Source organism: Mauremys mutica, chromosome 9 (genome assembly GCF_020497125.1).
Source record: "Mauremys mutica isolate MM-2020 ecotype Southern chromosome 9, ASM2049712v1, whole genome shotgun sequence".
Lineage (NCBI taxonomy): Eukaryota > Metazoa > Chordata > Testudines > Geoemydidae > Mauremys > Mauremys mutica.
In genome coordinates this window covers 14,288,632-14,313,114 of record NC_059080.1, presented here as the reverse complement: position 1 = coordinate 14,313,114, position 24,483 = coordinate 14,288,632, and the positions used below count along the sequence as shown (strand labels likewise).

Genomic DNA, 24,483 nt, shown 5'->3' with positions numbered 1-24,483 from the left:
GACATGTGGTTGTGCCTGTGCTGTCCCAACAAGTTCTGCTAAACACAGTTAACCGGCTTCTGTGCATTGCGTGTGCACACCTGAGTGAAATACACATCTGCACCCACATAGAATTATAGAACCATAGGGCTAGAAGGGACTGCAAGGGTCATCTAGTCTAACCCCCTACCAGGATGCAGGATTTGTTGGAACATGTTGAAGAACAACGGTGACAGTACAGGTAAGTAACTGTTTTGATATATGAAAGTTATTTTAGGAATGTGGCAGATATACCTGTATAAATGTTGCTAAATGTGAACGTTTTAAACTTTGCATATACCAGAGTTAGTGAAAGCAATGTTCTTCAGTTCAGCAAAAGTTAAATTATTTTAATCCGCTGCCTGAATAAGTTTAACTTTTTTTTTTCTTTTTACATACATGTAGGAATGTGGCAACTATCCAGGCTTCCTTACCATATTACGGGCAACTGGATTTGATGGTGGGAACAAAGCTGATCAGTTAGATTATGAGAACTTTCGACATGTGGTACACAAATGGCACTATAAATTAACTAAGGTAAATAAAGGATGTTAAGTTGATATGACCCACTTTTTCAAGTATTAATGAGAATTACTTTGATTGTATTTTATACCTTGTATTCTAGGCTTCTGTACACTGCCTTGAAACAGGCGAATATACACATATCAGAAATATCCTGATTGTGCTGACCAAAATCCTTCCATGGTATCCAAAAGTTCTGAACCTGGGTCAGGCCTTGGAAAGAAGAGTACATAAAATCTGTCAGGAAGAGAAAGAGAAGAGACCTGATCTATATGCGTTAGCTATGGGGTAACAACAACTTACTTTCAAAAGAGATTTAAATGGATGATGAAAGGATTCCAAAGGCTCGGAACTCTTCCAGTCTTGACACATTTGGCTTTTGCTGTATCTTGGACGATCTTGCAATCCTGTGTTTTGAGGCTGGTGTGAGTTGAGGCTCCTGGTTTGTACTGGATGACGATGATGAAGTGTGCTAGGTTCGCCACAGGACAAAAGAAAGTAACAATCCCTGCCCTAAAGAGCTTATAATATAATTTTAAACAGGACCAGTGATGGTAATAAGTAGCTGGAAGGAGGGTAAAACAAGGAAAGATGGGGGTTATAGATACAAGATTACACAATTACTCAGTCTAGGCATGTGCAGTTCTAGAAGGTTAAATTAAACAATACTTTTCGCAGTTTAATTATGGTTATTTTTTCATGATGTGGTGAATGCAAAATTATCCATGTTTGTCTTGGTTGCTGGGAAGGTATTTTATTTCATCACTTTCATTGATTTAGCAAAGCTTCAAAACTATTAGTGTAACACAAAATCACTGGCTTATTTCTTTGAAGGTTTTTAGATGGCAGAGGTTTGGAGGGTCAGGGTCTTTAAAGAACTGATGGTAGTAATAGAAGGAGAAAGAGAATACTGCAGATCATTTTCCAAAAAGCGCTAAATAATTCGCAAACTACTCGATTAATCTTTTTAAACAGTAACCCATGTTTATATTTTGCTTTATGTTTGTGCATATTTAACACACTGTGCGACTTTCAGCTATTCTGGGCAATTGAAAAGTAGAAAGCCTTACATGGTACCGGAAAATGAATTCCACCACAAAGACCCCCCTGCCAGGAATGCTGTAGCTGCAACAGTGCAAAATGGACCAGGTGGTGCTGGGCTGCCTGCATCACTCACAATAAATGCAGCTAAACTGGAAGAAAGCACTGCTGAGGAGACTGGTAAGCCATCCATTTTAAAAGATAATTGTTTTAATGCTATAATTCTGACCCTTTTTTTTAATTGACTTTAAGGATTGTGTGGTTTAACCATCAAATTGTAAAACTAACAAGGTCCGTTACATGTTTTTATTTTAAATATTGTTTATTACTTATATTGTTAATCCTTCATTATTGACAAATACATAGTGATCAATTTAGCTGTCAATAAATTAAGCCTAACTTTAAATGAATTTTGAAGTATTATGTGTTCAAATATAGCATTGAGCCAAAGTACTAACTCAGTAGATTAAGTTTAGCATCTTTTTCAATAGACAAACTAAAGGAGAAAACTCAGGGTGCTGTGAAAGTTATTAATAAAGCTGCCAATGCAACACCAAAAGTGACGACAAGCAATGGAAACAGTGCTTCTAACAGGTGAGAAATCTATTCTTCAGTTCATCATTGTCTGACTGCAGAATAATGAAATTACATTTGAAAGTGACCTGTCTATTCTGAAGGGTTTTTTTAGCAAGAGGTGAAAATGATCTTCTCTACTTTTGTGCAGTAGAAATCTGCAAATTATGTCCTTTTGATCCATTAGATAAAGGAATTGCAAGTGAAGACTGATAAATGAAATGCTTTTCTCCCAAATTATGCAACAAAACGATACTAAGTTAAATGAATAAAGCTTCACTAAAGAAATAATCATATCTAATATGCTGAACTTAAAGATCCATTTTAAATACTGTGAACCCAATCCTTGAAATCTGTTGGAGTGGGCTAGACATCTCACAACAAGTGCTTGGTGGCTCTAATTGGGTACTTGTACTTTGTGGGTATGGCTACACTGGAATAAAAGACCTGTGGGACAGCCGTGGCTGACCTGCGGGGCTCAACATTGCTATGTAGACGTTTAGGCTCAGGCTGGAGCCCAGGCTCTGGGTCCACCCCCCACTCCCCCATGCGGGATCGCAAAGCTCAGGCTCCAGACTGGACTTGAATGTCTACACAGCAGTTTTACAGCCCTGCAGTGTGAGCCCCAAAAGCCCACATCAGCTGACCTGGGCTAGCAGCGGGTGTTTTAATTGCTGCCTGGACATACCCATAGTCAGTTTACACAACTGCTGGGCTGGAATAACCTTTGAGTCAAAAACATTAATGTTTTGTAATGCCTACTATTTCTGTGTGCATCAGAACCCTGCTAATCATGTAAAAGCATTGTTTCCTATATCCTCCCATTTTAGCTAGAAGAAAGGTACTGGTTTGTTGCTATGAAGATGTGTGGAAGAACATTGAGAGACAGGAATTTGTCACTTATTTAGCATTTTGAAAAGGGTTTTTTTGTCTTAATCTTGAAAAGTAAAAACTGATTTGCATTTGATTATGAAAACTGAAGCTAGTTTTGATATTGAGCACTCACTGGGCTTTTTTTATGCAGCAAAATTATTAAAGAAAAAGATGATAAAGAAAAAAGTGGGAAGGAAAAAGATAAAGAAAAAAAAGAAAAGACTCCGGCTGCCATTCCAGAGGCCAAGGCACTTGGAAAGGATGGAAAAGATAAACCAAAGGAAGAACGGGCAAACAAAGATGATAAAACAAGAGAGACCAAGGAAAAAACACCAAAATCTGACAAAGAGAAGGAAAAAGCCAAGAAAGAAGAAAAAACGCCAAAAGATGAAAAATCCAAGACAGTTGTTACCAACGCTGAGTCAAAGTTCGCTGCAGAAAAGGAGAGAGAAAAGGAGCCATCCAGAGAAAGAGATGTAGCGAAGGATATGAAATCCAAGGAAAATATTAAAGGAGGAGAAAAATTGTCAGTAGCTGGGTCCTTGAAGTCACCTGTTCCCCGATCAGAAACATCAGAGTCTGAAAGGGGTAAATTAAACTTTTTTTTTTAAGTTGCCTTTTCAAGCTTTGAAAGTTGCTTAATACCTAAAAATGGTTGGGGGCAGGCAGAAGGAGAGTAACTATGCTAATTAGCATCTAATTATAAAAGACCCTTTTCTTTTTAACTTTTTGGTTCAGGTAGTTAAAAAGATCATCACTTCCAGCATTAGTAAGCAAACTGTGGGGGATGTGTTTTCTGTTCCCGCCACCGTCAGTGAGAGCAGAATATTATAGAGCCCACTGCCTTTAAGAATTTCAAATATGGTTTCATTTGAATATCTCTTGTAACAAATCCTTGTGAAGATTCAAAATTGTACTATCATCTAGTAATAGATTACACATTGAAATGTGTATTGATTGTTTGCCTACTGTAACTGAGGTCCCATATACTCTATAGCAGGGGTCAGCAACCTTTCAGAAGTGGTGTGCTGAGTCTTCATTTATTCACTTTTTTTAGAAGGTCTCTTTCTATAAATCTATAATATATAACTAAACTATTGTGTTATGAAAGGAAATAAGGGTTTTAAAATGTTTAAGACGCTTAATTTAAAATTAAATTAAAATGCAGAGCTCCCCAGACCGGTGGCCAGGAGCCAGGCAGTGTAAGTGCCACTGAAAATCAACTTGCGTGCTGCCTTTGCCACGTGTGCCACAGGTTGCCTACAGCAAAAACAATCTGAATTCTGCAAAAAAAATGTTGTAGTGAGAATGTATTATAAACAGCATATGGAAGTTTTTGGAGGAAAGCTGGAGTTTTTGGCATTTGGGTAGGCAACAGCTGGGGCTTTTAGCATCTGAAGAAATGGAAAGCTGTTGACAATTTTAGTAGAAACTATTCCCATCAGTGAAATAGTTAACAATGTTGACATAAGTTATCTTAGGGCTTTGGTGTTAGTGTGTTTTAGATGAATGAGGTACCTCACATCTCAGAACAATTGTTTTTAGGCTATTTGCAGACTCAGAAAAATGGGTCTGCACCAGTTTCCACTTGTTCTACATTTTCAAGGTTTTCATCATAAGGTTGAGGGTTAAACACAGATTATTTTAAATGAAAGTTTAAACATTAAAGCACAATTTTTCAGCAAAACAGGTGATTCTGCAGATGGGAAATTTTGGAATCCATGGGATCAGGCCTGTTACTTTCTCCTGATGATAATCAATAGTTTTAATCCTCCAACAGTAAAATTTTAATTCTATTTTTAAACTTCTTTGGTATTTTGCGAAGTAATATAATCAGATTTTATCCCCTCTTGCTAGGGTTTTAATGCTTACTGCTTCTTTTTCTTTTTCTTTTTTTCTTTTTTAGAACAAAAACGTCGCAAAGTTGATACCCATTCTTCTCCATCACATTCCTCAACAGTAAAGGTTAGTATAGCCTGAGGAAGGCAGCGCCCATATTAGGCTCACAAGTTTGGAATGCCAGTGTCCGACTTCCTTCAAGTTTTGTGCCAAGTATATACTGGAACCACTGGAGGTTTTATCTTGCATTAGAAAATGCATTCCTTTTCTTTATTGGTGGACTCTTTTTTTCTATTAAATATTTTTAATTAGAAAAAATAAAACTTCAAGGACCTAGCACAAATTTTGTAAATAGTGTTTGAAAAATGCAAGAAAATTTTTACACAGAAGTGCCTCATTGTTTTAAGCAGTCAGTTTTTTTTGGAATGCAATGGTAGCTACAAGCAAATGAGTCTTTGCAGCAGAATGGAGCATATTTTTCTGCACTAATATTGAAGAATATATAGCACTGAAGATTTTCTGGATGTTACGGGATATACGGATACCTCTGAATTCATCAGGCTTCTTGATGAGCATCATACCGATGTGTGCCTTCCAAGGAGGAGTCTTGAAAGGAGTTCCATTTTAAAGTCTCCTTGGTGATCAGTTCTCCTGTAGTTGTGTATATTCAGTGAGCATGCAGCTTCTGTTGCACCTTCCCTTCGAGGTTTGTTTATATTCCAATGGGTTCCCACCATGTTGAGCCCTGCGTTACGATAAAACCAGATGTGGCAACCAAGCCTACCACCCAGCAAAGAGAAACCCCAAGCATTCAAGCGCAGCACAATACCGTGGGTGTAGCCTACTTGAAGACTCAGGGTAGCCATTCCTTGCTCCATATTTAATTTTATTTCTAAACCATCTAAGTTCATGGAATCTTTGAATTTGCAGTACGTTGAACCTTTAAAACTGTAAGTTACTAATACTTCAAGAGCACTGTGATGGATTATGTGGGGTGTTTAAAACTTCACCGTCTTACCAACTTAAAGATTCAATGTTTTGTTTTGTTTTGTTTTTTTCAAAGAATACATCTTTCTTTATCTAAGAGTTACTTAAAGAATAATTAATTTTGCAGAAATAAAAGTAAAAAGTGCATATAATCAGTTTTGAGGAACCAGGTGATAGTGATAAGGACTTAATTGTAACATCAAGTATATGTTTTTTTCTCTATCTATTTTTTTGCAAAATGAAACCTAAAGTCATTCTAGGAGACTTCTACCACGTTTAACTGTAAGTGGAGAAGATACATTTAATATATTTTTTAAATCTTACTTCATCTGTGGCTCACTCATTTTAAAGAATATTTTTCTTTAACTATTGCAGAAATCTTTGTGGGTGGAGGGGAGGTTTTAATATTTTATGACATTGAATATGAACAAATTTACTTTTGTAGTTTAAAGAATCATATTGCTGATATAATTTAGTTTAGAAATAAGATTTAAATTTTGTTTTTTAGCTTTAGCTTTGTTCAGTATAAAATATTAACATCAGATTTATTCTGGAAGGAGTAGTTGTTTTTTGTTTCAAGGTTCGGCCTGCTTCCCAAAGTTCCTCTGGTTTCTGAAAATTATGCCAGTTTACGTGTCATCTCCATTCATTTTCTACAGGACAGCCTCAGCGAACTCAAGGACTCTTCAGCAAAGGTTTGAATCTTTTATTTGTCACCAAGATTACATTTGTATTTCATGTGGAGAGATTTTAATCTTGTGTGGATGTTATACATTACCAGAGAAATTGAAATGTATGTGCTGGCATAGAAACAGATTTTTCAACCATCGTATAAATGTGCTTTACACATGTGCCTTTAGATTTCGATCTATAGAATAAACTACAGTTGGCACAGTGTGCGGTCAGCATTGGTCTGTTAATGTTGGCAGTACTTTATAGGGTGGTCACTTAATTTTTCACCTCTCCTTGATCCTTCTCAGACACATTTTTTTCATAGTTCATAGCTATTCCTGCAACTTTACTTTGCATAAAGAAAACAACACTATGGCAGTATTCATGCTTCTAGAGTAGCCCCCACTAATTTGTGTCTTGGTAAACCTCCATCAATACCACCATCAGTGTGATTCCAGAGATGGTGGGTAGCTAACAACTAAGTTATCTTATTGGTATGCTTGCTTTTTTTCATAAATGTAATTCAAATTTAAAATATTGTAGAATTGTCCTCTAAAACAAATACATAGAAAAGATATTTGAAGTATAGTACATTCTGATATTTTGAGAAAAGACTATAAAACAAGCATTAATGTAGATTTTAAACATATTTACCGAAATAATCAGATATTACATTTATGAGCACATAGAAATACTTGAACTTGGTAATGTACTAGAATAATTTCTTATCCTTCTTGGTGGCTCTATGTTACTGTGTGTGTGGCGGGGAGTAGATATGTCTGTTAACACAAGATCTCAATAGTCAGTTTTAATAAATAAAATACTTTCCAATAATCATAACATAGGTATTTATTAGCACAAATGTTGATAATATCAAATTAAGCAACTATGAACATTTCCCAATTAATTTATAGATTTTCATCTGTCGTTATGCTTTATCATTTACAAGGAAACAAGTTTAAAAATGCATGAGAGAATTGTTGCTTACTGCAAAGTGTACATCAGGTATTATTGTACCTTTTAGCTCAGATTGCTTAAATAAGTCTTTAGAAGAATTCTTTTTTATATAATTTTCAAACAGCAGCAGTAATTCTGCAACTGCCAGTTTGCTAATCTACTGGGTTTTTCTAAGTGTTTCCAGTGCTAACTGTACAGCATACATAGGAACATTTAGAAGGGGAGACAGGAGCATCAGCTCCTTAATGTCCCAAATTCTCATAGTTTTCCTGTTTACACAGATGTCACGTCTATGTAACGTATGTCATTTTAAATATTTGGGGTTGTTAACTTCTTTTGAAAGCATTGCTTTTCTGATTTCAGAAATCCAAGACATTTCTCTCCCACTCACATCTGTTAACAACTGGTTTGTGTGCGGGTGGGGGGGTGTTATATTGGAAAAAAATTTATTAGCTAAGACAGTTTTTCCTAAACTAATTTCAGAAGTAAAATTAAATAATTTTTATATGCCAGTGCATTGGTGCATATGATTAACACAAACAGCTGAATTAAACATACGTTAAATAATCTGCAAATTGCTTATATTGCTTTAATTCAAAATAAACAGCTCAATTTTAGTGTTGGCTGCTGAATGTCCTTATGTATTGGACTGTAACATATATTTGTTTGTTTATTTTATTTATTTGTATTATTGTAGCACTTAGGGGTCCCAGTTATGAACCAGGACCCCACTGAGTTAGGCGCTGTACTAACACAGTTTTTCCTGGCGTTACTGTTCATAAAGTGCTTTTCTTCTGAGCTCTACTTTTCACTTCCCACCCTCCCTTCCAGTTGCTCCTTCTTTCTCTGACTAAATGAACCAGCATGCGTTCTACTGGTAAATCACAACCCTCATAAAGTAGCACTGGAGTATGAACTCTGTCTATAGAATAAGGAAGTCAGACCCTCTTCTTTCCCTGACGCATGTCCCTAAAAATAAAGGGTGCAAATTTCAAAGACTGAAGTACCCAACTGTCATTGAAAGTTAATGGGAATTGGGTACCTAAATCCTTTTGGTGCTTTTGAAAAGCTCATCTTAAATAACCAGCAGTTGACTAAGGTTTTAAGTATTCTTTTTTGTATACTGTTGAGTAGAATGATTAATTATAAGAAGATCTTAACTGACAGCTAAATATGAGGGAGTGGGAAGAGTCTGGAATAAAAGATCTGAAACTTCCACCATAGAGCAGACTCCATGTTCTCTAGTGCTCATCTATGGTAGTTGTGATATCCCCAAGAGACTGCCTGCTATGGCATTTTGTTGGAGCAGGAAGTGTGCACTGGAGGAAGGGAGCTGAACATTCTGTACTTCATGGATATGAACAAACCAGGGAATGAAGTATGTTTAAAAATTATACTTGCTGAAACCTGGAACTAAAGCAAAGGAAATGAATTAAATTTGTTGGGGTTTTTACTCATTCCATGATGGTGCTTGTTTTTTCTTCCCACGTCCCTCGCCAAAAAATATTAAAAACAATCACGTTTGTCGCTAATACTCTGAGGAAAGAATATTGAAATTGCTTAAAGATAGAATTAATTTAATTATATGCTGGAAAATTTGCAAAACAAACTTGAAGAATTCTTCTCTCCACTAGCCAGCAGTTTGAGGATTTGTGGCTCAGTTGAGTTGTGTCCGTACTCATGTTTCTTTGATTGTTTATAGTATTGCAGTTGGAGAACCCATTCAGTGTTCTGAGTATCTTCCAAAAATGTATGACTTAAACACTTTGTGGTTTAAGATTACTGTTTAACAAAAAGTAATAACATGTTTAAAAAATAGATCCCATTAAGTCATCCCTGGGTCATTTGTAAATTATTCTTCTATATGCTGGAAATCTGTTGGGATGCTAATATAAAAAAGATGTATCATTTAAGCCAATTTTGACAGTGATCCATAATTGGGCAAATGAAGTTAGTTCTACATAACCTCTGTGGTACTGAAAGTCAGGATTTCCATATTCTAGGTGTACTGTAGTAAGTCCAGGCATTTTCATTGGCAGAATCAACAGTATTGCTACCTGGTTTGCATTGGTTATATTAAGTGTTACTGATAAACAACTTAATGTGTTTTTAATACAACATTATTTACCTTAAGTATATCTTCTGTTCAAGCTAGTGCTGATTCTTTATGAAAATGGATCTTGAATTTTCAGCTTTGTATAAGACACTTTTTTAACAGAGTTTTTGAGTATAATTCTACATTTTTTCCCACAGATGGACAATAAAGGTGCCTTTAACCTTTTGCTTGGCTGGAAAGTAATAATGTTTAGTTTTTATTCTTTGAGATAGAGCTGGTGCAGTAAACAGTAGGATTTTTTTTCATTTCCACATTTAGGAAGACATTATTAATCCTCAGTAATATTGCCTTAATTTAACAGCACTACATTAACCACACTACTCCCGCACTGTCCAAGAGTAAGGAGAGAGAAGTGGACAAGAAAGATTTGGACAAGTCCAGGGAAAGATCCAGAGAGAGAGAGAAGAAAGATGAAAAGGATAGGAAAGATCGAAAAAGGGTTTGTGACATTTTTATGAAATAGCTTAGAAAGTTGGTGCATGCTTGACTCATTCTTTGACTCTAAGCCATAATAATTATAATTGGTGTGATAGCCCTTATAGACAGAAGTGACCTGCTGCAGGGTTTATTCTTCATTTGCCCTATTAATTCTTAAAAGGTCAATACTTGACGTTAATAGATTCTAATCTGCATTTTAATCTTCCATGTCAAGGGAGTAAGTTCAGAAGCTTTAAACAAACTTTAATCATGCAACTGCCTTTAAAAACTTGAAAAATATGGTGTTTGTACAGTATTCTATTTAGGATTCTGTTTTAGAAATCAGCATCTGTTAATCTGCTAACATTACATAATTGTATTTGGCTTTAGGATCATTCAAATAGTGACCGGGAGGTACCACAGGACTCAACCAAAAGGCGTAAAGAGGAAAATGGAACAAGTATGTGTTTTATTTCATTTTTCTATGCTTGAAGTGTCCAGTCATTATTATGAATTGTGATATGCGTTTTTTTTTCCAGCTGGTTCTTCAAAACATAGTAAAAGTGAAAGTCCATCTGATTCCCCTCGTTCAAATGAGAAGGAAAAGGAGAAGAATAAATCAAAATCTTCAGGCAAAGAAAAAGGTGATTCAATCAAAACTGAAAAGATGGAGAAAAGTTCCTCTGGTAGCAAAAAGGTAAAATGAATAAACTTTCTTGTTTGTCTATTACTACTAAACCGTTTAATTGAAACATTTTGAGCCAGGTAATGCTTTGGAGTTATTTTTCAGCTTTTGAATGCCCTGGTGTATGGCCTGTGTATTAGACACAGATATTGCAAATGGCAGAGCAAAATACATCTGGAATTTTTGACCAGGTAGCCGCAACTTTACTTAATACACTCAATAGTCAACTCTGTCTGGATAAGTCATGAGGGAACACCTTTCATGTTAGTAGCAATGATGGAGGAAACCTTCTGTGCCAGATAATACTTATTTTTGAATGCTATGGTGTGAGTTTATAGCCTAGATTGAGGGACTAATATTTTAAAACAGCGTTTTGTATACTTCGCTGGTATTGGGAATTAAGGTTCCTTTTCAGTTAAAAAAAAATTACTTTCAGAAAAAAATTCTGAAATGGAGCCTTACTTAAATATTGATTATGCCAAAGTTAGCTTATATTTGATCAAGAAATCTATATGGGAAAACTCATTTGGCCCTTGGTAAGGAAATGTGTTCAAATTTGAAGACTATATTCAGTCATTAGAGTGTAGCCATATCTAAGAAGACACCTAACCACCCATTTAGTGTAGTCTTCTTTCTAAGACATTTTTAAAATGATTGTGACTACAGTAGATCTGTCTTCAACTATGCATATGGAGTTTACTGGAGTTTTTGAGGAAAAATTGTTTACAATAATTTAATATATCGTTAAATTGATAATTGGAAGAGGCAATGATAAGTACACTAACTCACTTGATGTTGTAGTTCTGTTCCTGAAAAATGCGACTTCAAGACAAACGTTGTTAAGCTAATCCAATTTCTTTGTACACTCAAACATATTTTACTTTATTTTCCCTATACAAATTTTGCACAGGAGTCTAGACATGATAAAGAAAAAACAGAAAAAAAGGAAAAACGGGACAGTGCTGGAGGGAAAGAAGAAAAGAAACAATATCCTTTTAATTTTTGATCACTGAAATTTTAAGTAACATAAAAAGTGAAGTAAGATAACTCTGTGTTCTTAAGGAATTAAAACATTTTTCTTTAATGCTTAATTTACTCATAAATCTTCAGACAAGCACAGATAATGAAGACTGTTCCAGTCAAGGTAAGAATTATTTTCATGTTTTCCCTTTACCAAAGTATTGAAGATACCTGCTAAAGTCTATGGGTAAAATTTGCATCTCTGCTGTGACCCCTCTAAGGTGGATTAAAGGACCAGAGTGGCATAAAAGGGGATCAAAACAAAAAATTTCCCCTAGCACATAAAATAAGGAAGACAGCCCCAGGCTGCTCTAAGAGGACTCCCTCAGAAGCCTTGATACAGGGGCTGAGTTGGGGAGCAAGAGAGAGATATTAGAGGGGGACTGCAACACATAATGATGTGGAGATTCTGGGCAGCAGCTGGGAACAAGGCTGCTATAATGTAGACAGCCCTTGATAATCCACTTGCTGCTTGATAATCTCTTGCTAACAAGCTGCTATTCTTCAAGTAATTGCTCATGTGTATTCCACATAGGTGTGCGTGCTCCTCATGTGCACCGATGCCGGAAGTTTTTCCCGTAGCAGTAACTGTAGGGGAGTGCCCTAGCGACCCCTGGAGTGGCACATCCATGGCGTGGTATAAGGGGTGCTGCGCACTGGTCCCATCCTCAGTTCCTTCTTGCTGCCAGTGAAGGTGCTTCGGAACTGCTCTGCTCCAGCTTTGCTGTAGCTCATCCCCAAAACAACTTGTTTGTTCAGTGTATGATACCTGTAGTTAGTTTAGTTTAGCTAGAGCACCCAGGCCGGGGCATGCCTCGGGTATTAAGTTGTGCAACACTTGTAGGCGATCTATGCCAGTGAGTGATCTGCACGCGGACTGTTTACGCTGTTTGGGGGAAACCCATGTCAGCGCGATCGCTGCAAGATTTGCAAGTCATTTAAGCCTCGGGCCAAGAGAGAAAGGGACATTAGGCTCCGAGATATTTTGGTGGAGTTGGCGCTGATTGCGGCTCCGGCATGCCACTCTGGACGCCATTGACTAGTCGGCACCGCTCCCCATCCTCTGGGCACGCCAAAAAGGCTAGGAAGAGGACTTCTATGCCGCGGCACCGGAGTAAACCTGGGACAGAGGCTAGACCCATGTTGGGGAGTCCTCGATCCCCACCAGCCTCTAGGCTTCTGACTCAAGTCAAGCGGAGTAGCCCGGCCCATTTGGAGAAAAGCATAGTTCATTATGCCTATGTAGTCTTTGGCCTCTCCAAATAAGATTGGACAATAAGTGAAAGCTTTACATATAGGTCTTGAGAGACAAGTCTAGACAAGATCAACTTCAAATTCAACATATTCATGTTTAAATTCCAACTTGAATGTGGATGTGAATCAAGAGAGATGTACCAAAAACATTTGAAAAATTTTAATCAAGTTTTCTAAAATCCTCTTCTGAGGCTTTTTAGACATTTACACATATACAGATTCATTAAAATATTGGTAAATAATTTACTTATGCCAAGAAATGCTGACAAATTCGAATTTGAAAGATAAAAACGAGTCTTTAGCAAGCAGTTATGTGTTCAGATATTTTAGGAGTCTCCGAACACTGTTCATTTTGTGGCGATCAGGGAAGCGGTGCCCTTCTAGATTTCAAAATAATTCACCCATCCACCTAATCTCAGAAGCCATGTGTCACTGCCAGCCTCTCTCCAGAGGACAATGGATAATTTTACATTCTGTAAAATATGTAGAAGCAGCAAAGAATCCTGTGGCACCTTATAGACTAACAGACGTTTTGCAGCATGAGCTTTTGTGGGTGAATACGGGTTAGTCTATAAGGTGCCACAGGATTCTTTGCTGCTTCTACAGAACCAGACGAACACGGCTACCCCTCTGATACTTGTAAAATATGTGTAATTATGGCTGGTAAATATTAGAGCTGACTGACTAAAGCATAGCAAATAATTTATTCAAAGAATGTAGCCTCTCTGTTTACCAGTTGCCTGTGAGCAGTTTATAATTTTCTTATATTTGTTCTCCATTCAAAATTACTTGATGAATTGTTTCTGTGGAAAATTATTGGGCTGTAGACTCGTTTGTGCATATTTGCAGAAAGCAAATATAAGGAAGAATGCAGCTGAAGCAAACTCAAATTTTTATTCAATTAAACATTTGTTGAAGTTTTAGAGTTAATTGCCCAGCTATAGTAAACTTTGTTCTGAAATATTATAAAATGTACTGCCACCTGGGTAAGGTCTTCAGCCTCTCTACCTCCCCTTTATGCCATCAAAATATAGTAGTAAGCTTTCACCACTAGCAAAAAATCAGTGTATTAAAAGGGTGGCAGTACTTAAAACATGAATACCATTCAGTATATTTATATGACAAACAAAGATGGAGATAAAGGCCAGAATATGTATCAATAACTTAAGGGTTAAGCAGAGTAGTTTGTACCATCACAGGACCCCTGCCAAGGAGATATTTTGAAGTGTCCCCCACAGGAAAATTACAGCAGCATCTCTGCTGTGGTGTCTCTGACAGCGCAACCTGGAGATAACACTGCTGCTGGGAGGAGGGTGGCAAAGGCTTTTTGCCCTCGACTCAGGGATACAGAGGTGCAGGAGAGCTGCTTTCTCTTTTCTGCACCACAGATATGGCAGAGGAAGGGGACTTACTTCAGAAGGCATCCTCTTCACTGGGACTATTACTCCAAAAAGCAATTAGTAGAGCCTTGTGAGGATACAAAATTTGTATCCACATCCGATCTGCAGAAATGGTCTGCAAATATAAAGGTGATATCCATGTATTTGCAGCAATTAGGGAAGTTGAGTTGGCTCGGCTATTAGAAGGGTTTTGACAATTTGTCCTGGTGACATTGCTTGCCCAGCCACTAAAGCCAAAAGCAGGTAACTGAAGTAACTGCGTAATGAAAATCACACTGGTGCCCTGTGCCCTTTGGTGGGATCTAGGGGGAAGGAGATGATGCTAGGAGTCAGGGCCCTAGCTATTTTGGGGACACTTTTTTCTCCTTTTATATCATTCTGAGTTTAACCAAGGCACTAAACTATATTTGAACAGCTGGAAGCTGTGTTCTCTGAAGGGCCCTCATTTATGGAATTTACTTCCCTTGTTCATTCAACAAAGCCAGTATTTGCTGACCTTTGGGAAATGGTCTCAACCATATTGATTTGCTTAAATGTTTTCTTGAGGGAGTGTGCTTGAGCAGGCTGAGTTCTGAGCCTAGGACAGAGTTATTTTGGGGCTAATCTTGTGTAGTTTATCTTGTATTAAAATACCAAACTACATGTGACCAGAAGTTCCTGTATGTGTGCTTTCATAAATGGAGAATTGAAATACATTCAGATGAAGTATGATCATAAAAATACAATTTATGTAGCATAGTTTAAGAAACAAGCACTTAAGTAAATGTCAGTTCTTCAAGTAGTGCTTCAAAGGTGCTGCACTTCAGGTGTTGGTGCCTTTGATGGGAGAATTTCAGCAGCAGTGCTTGTCTGGGCCCCGCGTGCACGCTCCACATCTCGCACCTAGCACTGCAGGACAAGACACCCTCCCACTCCCACCCCAGTTCCTTCTCAACCATCCTCGGTCTGACATGGAGTTCCCAGCAATGTTAAGACTGATAGCTAAACTTAGAGTTTAGAGTGGTCTTTAGTACCCTACTTAGGTTTACTTATTCCTTTCTCCCCATTTATTTCCTTTAATTCTTTTTTCCTTTCCCCCTTTACTCCAAGTTTGAATACCCCTTAGCTTAGTTAGAGTTCATAGTTAGAGTTCACTGTTAAGGTTGAGCCACTATAACTCGAGCCATGCCCAGTTCACTGGGCTTCAAGCACTGCCTTTCTGGCTAAGAGGTGATCCCGGTTTCGGACGGGCACTCTGTGTGTCCGGTGCCTAGGGGAGACACATGAAGCTCACACCAGAAAGGACAGAAACCCACTCCTCAAACTATGGTTAATGGAGAAGTCTCTACACCCAGCATCTGATCCAGGTCTGCAGACCTCCCCTGGACAATTTTCCATGGCAACTTCACCTGTCTCACAGTGGAAGGCTCACTCTTCCAAAAAGGCAGTGAGGAAAAGTGCTTCAACTTTTTTCAAGGAGCCACCAAAAAAGAAGCACACTCTAGCCCACTCCTCATCCTCGGTACCAATCGCACTGCGGCTGAGTATTTACAAGGCACCAGGATCGTCTGGTACCACACATACCGTGAAAACCAGTGACCCTAAGTGTACAGGTTTGGATCAGAGATGCAAACAGAAACCTACCTCCGCTACAGCACCGACAGAGCTGCCTCAATGCAAGTTATGGCGCCACCTCCTGTCCCAACAACTCGGAGCGCTCCAAGGTCAGCACCAACAATTGCGACTACAACAGCACTGTTGGCACTGACTACCTTCATACCGAAACCATCGGCACCGCACCTCTTCCTATATCAGGCAGACCTTCATGTCTCATTGATGCCTGAATCACCTTTTTCCACTGATGTTTCTCTGGCACCACGTGGCACAGCACCACGTCAGCCCACTTCACCCACTGGCCCCACCATTCTCTAGTGAGAAAGAAGATACTGAGGATGAGTTTGCCTTCTCATCTCAGCACTCCTCTCCCGTTCAATCTACTTCAGCACTGGATCCACCTGTACAGCTTAAAACCTATCACAGGGCTGACATTATTCACTACTCAGTTGCCCTACTTGGGGGCATACAGGAGACAGTACCCCAGACTCCAAGCCCATACAAAATGAGGCTTAGAGCTCCCTCACCACTCTCAGTTGCTGTACTTTCAGAGCCCACTGAGGAGAGCATTTGAAGAACAGGAGGAAACCCAAGAACAGGATACAACACCAACATCCAACATTTCTTCCTCGTCCTTGGGCGAGGCCATAATGCTACCGCCACCTCCAGCGGTATATGATTTTAAATGTGTTCAAGAACTCTTTGAAGAATCACTGATACCGTAGAGATTCCTCTAGAGGAGGTCCCAGAGTCCCAGCACAAACTACTGGACATTCTCCATACATCCTCCTAATCTAAAGTTGTGCTGCCCATAAACGACTGGCCAAAAACATGGCAGACCCCGGCTACAATACTGCCCACCTGCAAGAGAGCAGATAAGAAGTATTATGTTCCCTCTAAAGAAGTAGACTTATTTTCTCACCCTGCACCAAATTCACTAGTGGTCGATGCTGCCAACCAATGAGGCAGACAACAACTGAGCCCTGGTCTACACTAAGCTCGGGGGTCGAACTAGGGTACGCGAATTCAGCTACGTGAATAACGTAGCTGAATTCGAACTACCCTAGTTCGACTTACTTACCGTCCAGACGCCGCGGAAGCGAACTCCGCGGCTCCAGGGTCGACTCCGGCAACTCCTCCTGCCGCGGTGGAGTACCGGAGTTCGAACTAGCGCTTCCGGGGTTCGAACTATCGCGTCTAGATCAGACGCGATAGTTCGAACTCCGAGCAGTCGAACTCGCCGCGTCGACCGTCCCGGTAAGTGTAAACGTACCCTGAGATCCACTCGATACAACAAAGAGTGGAAAGGTTTGAATCTTTTTGGCCGCAAGGCCTTTTCATCTGCCACTCTTCAGTTCTGGATTGCCAATTATGCTGCCCTAATGGCAAAATACGACCACACAAATTACTCCAAACTCAGTGAATTTATTGACATCATACCGGAGGACAAAAGAAACCAATTTAAGTCAATAATTTCAGAGGGCCAACTCCTATCCGGAACCACCTTACAGATCTCTCTAGATGTGGGCAATATAGTGGTGTGCTCCACAGCCACTGCCATAGCTATGTGCCGGACTTTGTGGCTTCACCTGTCTAGCTTCCCAAGGAAGGTACAATCCACCGTCGAGGACCTCCCATTCAATAGCCAGAAGCTGTTCGCGGTAAAAACTGATGAGTCACTTCACACTCTGTAAGACTCAAGGGCGACGCTCTGCTGCCCTTATATACACACCTGCAACAAAAAGAAAACAGGGTAAATATTATCCCACTCCGCACGCAAAGTCTGTCCTGTAAGCCTCGCAACAGAGGCACCATGACACCGAAAGACAGAGGCCTCCAAAGCATCATCAACCATCCCACCAGCCCTCTTCAAAACAACGATTTTGAGAGTTTGGTTGAGGACCCAAAGACCTTCCCCATTCTTCAGTGCTGACACCATCACTAACCATCCACTGTTTTTGGAGACTGCAAATGTATGGCAATCCATCACCATAGATAAATGGGTTCTGGAGGTAATCCATTCAGGCTATACAATACCATTCATCTCCATCCCACCCTCCCTCCTTTTCCCTCTTCAGAGACCCCTGTCATGAACACCTTCTACAGCAAGAAGTATACCATTTCCTACAACTGGGTGCCATGGAACATGTACCATCACAACACAAAGGGAAGGGTTTTTACTCCCACTACTACTTAACCCAGAAAAAGAATGGAGGATGGAGGCCTATCTTAGACCTCAGAAAACAAATTCATAAGGATCCAATGGTTCAGGATGGTCATATTAGCAACAATAATACCAGCACTGGAACAGGGGAACTGGTTTTTGACCCTCAATTCAAGATGCCTATTTTCACGTAACCATACTTCCCATACGCAGGAGGTTTCTCAGGTTTACTCTGGGGACAGAACATTATCAATACAAAGTTCTGCCACTTGTCCTGTCAGCAGCGCCTCGGGTGTTTTCTACAGCGTTCCCGGTAGTGGTGGCACACCTCCGCAAACAGGGAATGACAATTTTTCTCTATTTGGATGATTGCCTGTTAAAGGCATCCACCTGGGCAGATGCCATAGACACTATGCAGACGACAATCTCTCTCTTCTTGCAGCTGGGACTACAAATCAACACATGGAAATCAACACTAATACCCGTGCAGAAACTGGACTTCATTGGGGTGCATCTCGATGCTATAGAGGCCGAAGTGTCCTACCACCGACCAGATTTCTCACTATAGCCAATCTGATCTCCATATTGATCAACCCACAGATATCGGCATGGGCTTACCTTCAATTACTAGGCCATATAGCAGCAACCACATTCGTGGTACAACATGTGTGTCGTCACATATGCTGCCTCAGGGCTGGCTAAGAACCACGTACCACAGAAATGCAGCTTAAACAGATGCTGTTTGTAATGTTGTTCAAAGTCAAAGACTCGCTACACTGGTGGACACAACCCAACAATGTGTGCATGGGAGTCCCTTTCACACAGACTTCACCTTCAATAATTCTCACAACTGACGCCTCTTTGATAGATTGGGGGGCCCATCTATTCAGGATAGGTGGTCTCCCATCGAGACACTGTTACACACAAATCATCTGGAACTCAGAGCAGTTTGCAACGTGTGCTTGCACTTTCTGTCATTGATCAGGTAATGACTGACAGCATTGCCTGCATGTTTAAATAAACTGGCAGGGAGGGGCAAGGTCGCAATTCCTATGTGCCGAAGTCAAGAAGCTATAGAATTGGTGTATCCAGCACAATGTCAGCATCTCAGCCTCATATCTCCCAGCACATCAAAATGCCACAGCAGATGCATTTTCCTAGGACCATGAATGGGAACTAAACAACACAGTTTAGTTTAGAACCAAAAAAGCCAAAGTCCTCTTGATAGGCCTCGCATGGCCCAGACAAACTTGGTACTCGCACTGTGCACTCTTCTACTCTTGCCAAATCTTCTCATGCAGGACAGGTCTGCCACCCAAATCTGGAGAGACTTCATCTGAGAGCATGGCTCCTACATGGCACCCGCACAATGAACCAGCCTGCTAGGAACAGGTGAAAGACATATTGGTAAACAGGAAGAAGACAACCACATGGAATACTTTCCAACATCAATGGAAGAGATTTGCCATCTGTTGCCAAAACAAACAAGTACAACCTGTTACCGCTTCCTCACCAATTATTTTAGAATACATGCTGGAACTAAAAAAATCCAGCCTATTTCTTAGTTCACTTAAAGTACACCTCGTTGCTATTACTGCTTTTCAACCGAAGGTAGATGGGATATCGATTAGGGATGTAAAAATCATTTTTAAAATTACCCATTTAAACTATTAAAATTATATCTGTTAACCGTTTAATCATTAACAAATTTGCAATCTACCCCACGTATATATTATCTTTGTCAAGTGTCTTTACTAACAACAAAAACAGACAGACTTATGTGTAAACCCACTTTTTCAATGACCCGCTACACTTCATTAAGTCGAAAATACTCATACATTCCTCCATGTCATTCTGCCATACTTTCGGTTTGTAGAACTGTGGATCGAAGCTTTAGTCACGAGGTTTCACAACAAATTGCTACATATTTGCTGGTATTGCTGCAGCGTTTTTAATGTGCACATTAGGTATTACAATGTCACAAAATTATTTTACCAATGTGTTTTAAATATTAACTGCAATATATTAACGGTAAGACTAATACTTATTGGATAATCATTTAATTGCTTAATATTTTACATCCCTAATATCTATATTTGTCCATCCTACCACCAAACAATTTCTATGGGGCATCAGAAATATTTATCCTGAAATATGAGTACCTACCCCACTTTGGGGTTTAAAATTGGTATTACTGCCTTACCGGAGCCCCATTCAGACTATTAGCAACATGCTCTCTAACACATCTGTTGATGAAAGTTAACTTCTTATTCACTATCATGTCCACCCAACAAGTGGAAGAGTTAAGAGCCCTCATGGCACACCCACCTTATACCATCTTCTTCAAAGATAAGGTCACCCTAAGACCTCACCCTAAATTTTTTACCTGAAGTACCCTCCTCTTTTCATCTGAGCCAACCAATCCATCTTCCCTCATTCTTCCCCAAACCCCACTGGAGCAACGGAACTCAATATTACACACTCTGGATATCAGACGCGTATTAGCGTTGTACCTTGAGAGAACCAAGACCTTCAGAAATTCACCAAGACTTGTTTCAACTTCAGTGTGATCTAAAGGTCAGCCATTTTCAAGCAGAGGCTGTCCAAATGGATTTCTGGGTGCATTCACCTATGCTATCAACAATATGACATACAACCCTCACTGGGTATCTGAACTCTCTCTACCAGGTCATTATCAACCTCAGTAGCTTTTCTCAACAACATGCTGATCATGGACATGTGTAAAGTAGCCACCTGGGCATCCGTGCACATGTTTACAAAACCTGTGCAATAGATCAGAGCTCAAGATCGGGTGCATTAGTAGGACTTACAGTACTATCCTCAATTACCCATGCAACTCCGAAGCCCCTTCTGTCCACCAAGCGCCACTGCTCAACAGTCACCTAAAGTGGCGCACCCACAGGGATGCTCCTTGAAGAAGAAGAGAAGGTTACCTACCCTGTGCAGTAACTGAGGTTCTTTGAGATGGTGTCCCTGTGGGTGCTCCACTATCCACCTTCCTCCCCTCTACTTTGGAGTTCAATCTGTGGACTCGAGTGGAGAAGGAACTGAGTCAGGATCTGGTTGCGCGGCACTAGATAGGTGCTGACAATAGCATGAGATGGAGAGAGTGCATCCATGACCAGACAAGAACTGCTGCTGAAATTCTCTGATCAAAGGTGCCCACAGGGACATAATGTCAAAGAACAGGGTACTTTTACACATTTAGGTAATACACATCCAGTTATTTCTTGCAGTAATTTAAGGGGGCATCTGGTATAACATTCACCTTACTCTCCTTCATTTGCGTGGGTAAGTGTGTAAAAGTGCTTTTACAGCAACACAAAATTGTGGCAGCTAATTCCATTTCTGCTGCTTGCACAACCTCTTCTATTACATTCGTAATGTGCGTGTATTGCTTTATATTCAATTGCTTTTATTTCTCATTTAGAGGTATTAATCTTCTCAGGACAGCTTGTTGAATTTTACTTTTGCCAATACTTGTTTTTGTTGAATTTTTATCTATTAAGCAGAGTTTTTCATTATTTTTATTTATAATCCCAGTGCCTGATTGTGTGTGTTAGTGTAGTTCTCATTACAAAGTAGGAAATTGAAGTAATTGTCTGTAAAATCTAAAGATAATCAGAGTGGCCAATTAAAATAGTATTTTTCCACTTTCATTGTTGGGCCTGTGAATAGAAATAAATTCTAACAAGTTCTGCATCTTCTGATTCTTTAGAAATGACATCTAATTGCATTGGCATATGTATTTGTTTTAGGGTGAGGTTGAAAGTGGAAGATATCCAGCTGTGACCAGAAATGTATTTTCAAGAGTATAGATTGCACAGAAATTTGTGAATGAAGAGGACCCATCTGCATCTCCTTAAATTATTCAGTTCTCTGCTTTATTTCCCCCATGCTGAACATTTAATTGTTGAGTTGTACATTACTGTATTTTAACTTGTTGCTTAGTTTCTCACACATTTATTTTCAGTACCTGGCTGAAAGTGTTACCTATTCCATATTTTAGCACAATGTGCTGCAAACAGTTGCCATAGTGCAAATAAGGTTTCATGTGTACAGAGTTCCTCTTTAGGTTGTCTAAATACTGCCTGAGTTTAATGATTCTTTCAATCTGAAATGCATTCTTTTAGATGTCTGAAAACCATAAATAAACAGTTATTGAACCATTTTTGAATTTACCTCATTTAAACTCAGTTTTTATTTATTACTTAGCCTGTTTTTAATATCAGTCACTAAAAACCAAGTGGGAGCACTGTTTTCATGCAATGCTTAGGAATTATTTGTATATTATGTGTACAACATTGAGCTGTTTAAAAAAAACAAAAACAAAAAAAAAAACCCACCCAAACCTGCATTCAATTGTCCCTTGCCACACCTTTGTTTGTCATGATGTTTTTAGATAAATTGGAAAATACTCTCTTCAAAAATGAAATAAATTAGGTTTCAATTCTACAGCTACAGGAGCTTTGTATCGCTGAACTTTAGTCTGAAAAGTTTCAAAATGACATTTTTAAAAAAGAGAATTTTTTTTATCTGCTGAATTCTACCAGTGTAACCTTTTTTCTAAATAAACAATAGTTTTCTCAATGGGTCGTAAATCATTGTGTCTGTGTTGTCGCTTTATTGACAAAGGTAGTGCTAACAAAATTCAGTTTTAGTCAGTGTGAGCTTACTTCTTCCCTTAAACCTCTTCCACTATGGCTAAATCCTCTTTTCAGTTGGTCTGCCTTACAAATCAGATCATACATCTGGAAAAGACCTGGGTCATCTAATATGTCCCCCTGCGCTAGTGCTTGATCCTGTCTCTCCATTGTGGATCAGGCACAGAAATCACAAATCTGCATTATGCTTTTGAATGCCTTTAATGATACTATTTCAGTAACTTCCTTTATCAAGGAAGTCCACTAATTAATTTTACAGGGAATTAGGAAATACCTAACCTAAATATCCTTTTTTTGTTGTTGTCCATCTTAAATATTTTTCCAGCCCCTAGACATGAGGATCTGAATTTGTGCTTACCTCAGGAGAATGTATTAAAGAAATATTTTATGCTTCGGAAGCCTGATCCCTTATTTTTCAGCCTGATAACTGTTACCTAATGGAATAGTCCTCACTTTCCCGCAAGTAAGAATTTGCAGGATCAGCCTTTAAATTTGTAAAATCAGAAAATGAACAAGTACAACAACTAATTCATTATCATAATAAAGTAATAAGAACAAGATCTTGTTAGTAATAGCATTAATCTAGTGGCCTTCTCTGATACTACATATTTTTAAAAACCTGGTGTTAGAGGTCTTTGAGACCCCACTCAGTTACATATTCTGTTTAATACTCTGTAGCAAATGTGGTTTAAACAGTTTTTTAAAATATTTAAGTGACAGTTCCGGGGCTGCACTGCAACTCAAGGACACAGATAGTTTCAGTTGCTTTATTGTTTTTTTTAAACTACTTTAAAATATAATTTATGCTAATTTAACAAAATATTGTAAATATTTACAGAAATACACCAATACTAATATTTAGAAATATCAAAAATGGATGAATGAAAATAACTATTGATGTGAGCGGAGATTACATTGAGAACAATGTAATTGATGTAAGGATAACCCTTTTGTGTCTCTGTTGATACAATTTTTAAATTGTATAATTATGGATTAAGATTCTTAAATTCTTACCATAAAAATGTTTGTTCATGTACTTTAGTGTTAAGATTCCAAATCTAAGACAAAAGTTTACATGCTTTATTAGTCAGAAGCACAAGGACGGGAAGGCTATGTATATAAAACTCGATTTAAAAAAAGCTGCACTGAGAACGGTAAGGATGCACAAGTGAGGCACTCAAATCAGACAATGACAAATTTGCTGTCACAACCTTTCCTCTGCCCCCTAATGCACATTACAATAGTCTCTCATTACATTATCACCCACTTCCCTTCACAGTCCATGAGACTGAGTCAGAGCCCAGGACGGGAGATGCTGAGTGAATAAGGCAGCTGTTTTTATTCTCCTTGTTCAGTGTGCGCCCCTCAGCTTTATTTAGACTGGTCCAAAGCTCAGTGAAATGTGTATAAACGCTTCCATTTGATTCTGAATCAGGCCTTTACTATACACTACCCAGAGTTAGTCCTAAATATGGGATTCAATAGGTGGAGAAGTATTGATCTTTCCCTAGATGACTTTTTATATTTTACTGAATCTTCTTTCATGCTGCACATCATTACAACCTTCCCAGCTAGCTTGTTTCCTCTTTGTGTATTACTGCCTTACATTTTGTTTTCTGCAAATTTAATCACTGTTGAGTTTACATCTTTTTCTAGGTCATTTAGGG

General features: G+C 38.8%; 1 protein-coding gene across 3 annotated transcripts in view; it reads left to right on the top strand.

The window, feature by feature from the left end:
• Positions 1-22,742, top strand: part of THOC2 (THO complex 2) — a 105,506-nt gene extending 82,764 nt beyond the window's left edge. For 2 of the 3 annotated variants that reach the window (XM_045030101.1, XM_045030102.1), the window contains 13 exons: positions 424-555; positions 644-828; positions 1,577-1,761; positions 2,073-2,175; positions 3,179-3,615; positions 4,934-4,992; positions 6,513-6,548; positions 9,900-10,037; positions 10,406-10,475; positions 10,555-10,712; positions 11,611-11,687; positions 11,797-11,844; positions 21,911-22,742. In XM_045030101.1, the coding sequence (XP_044886036.1) occupies positions 424-555; positions 644-828; positions 1,577-1,761; positions 2,073-2,175; positions 3,179-3,615; positions 4,934-4,992; positions 6,513-6,548; positions 9,900-10,037; positions 10,406-10,475; positions 10,555-10,712; positions 11,611-11,687; positions 11,797-11,824 (1,608 nt within the window). In that variant the 3' untranslated portion in view covers positions 11,825-11,844; positions 21,911-22,742. Of the gene's footprint in view, positions 1-423; positions 556-643; positions 829-1,576; positions 1,762-2,072; positions 2,176-3,178; positions 3,616-4,933; positions 5,725-6,512; positions 6,549-9,899; positions 10,038-10,405; positions 10,476-10,554; positions 10,713-11,610; positions 11,688-11,796; positions 11,845-21,910 lie in introns of those variants that run through there. The other variant, XR_006582183.1, reaches the window with a different exon arrangement.
• The last annotated feature ends 1,741 nt before the right edge of the window (positions 22,743-24,483 follow it).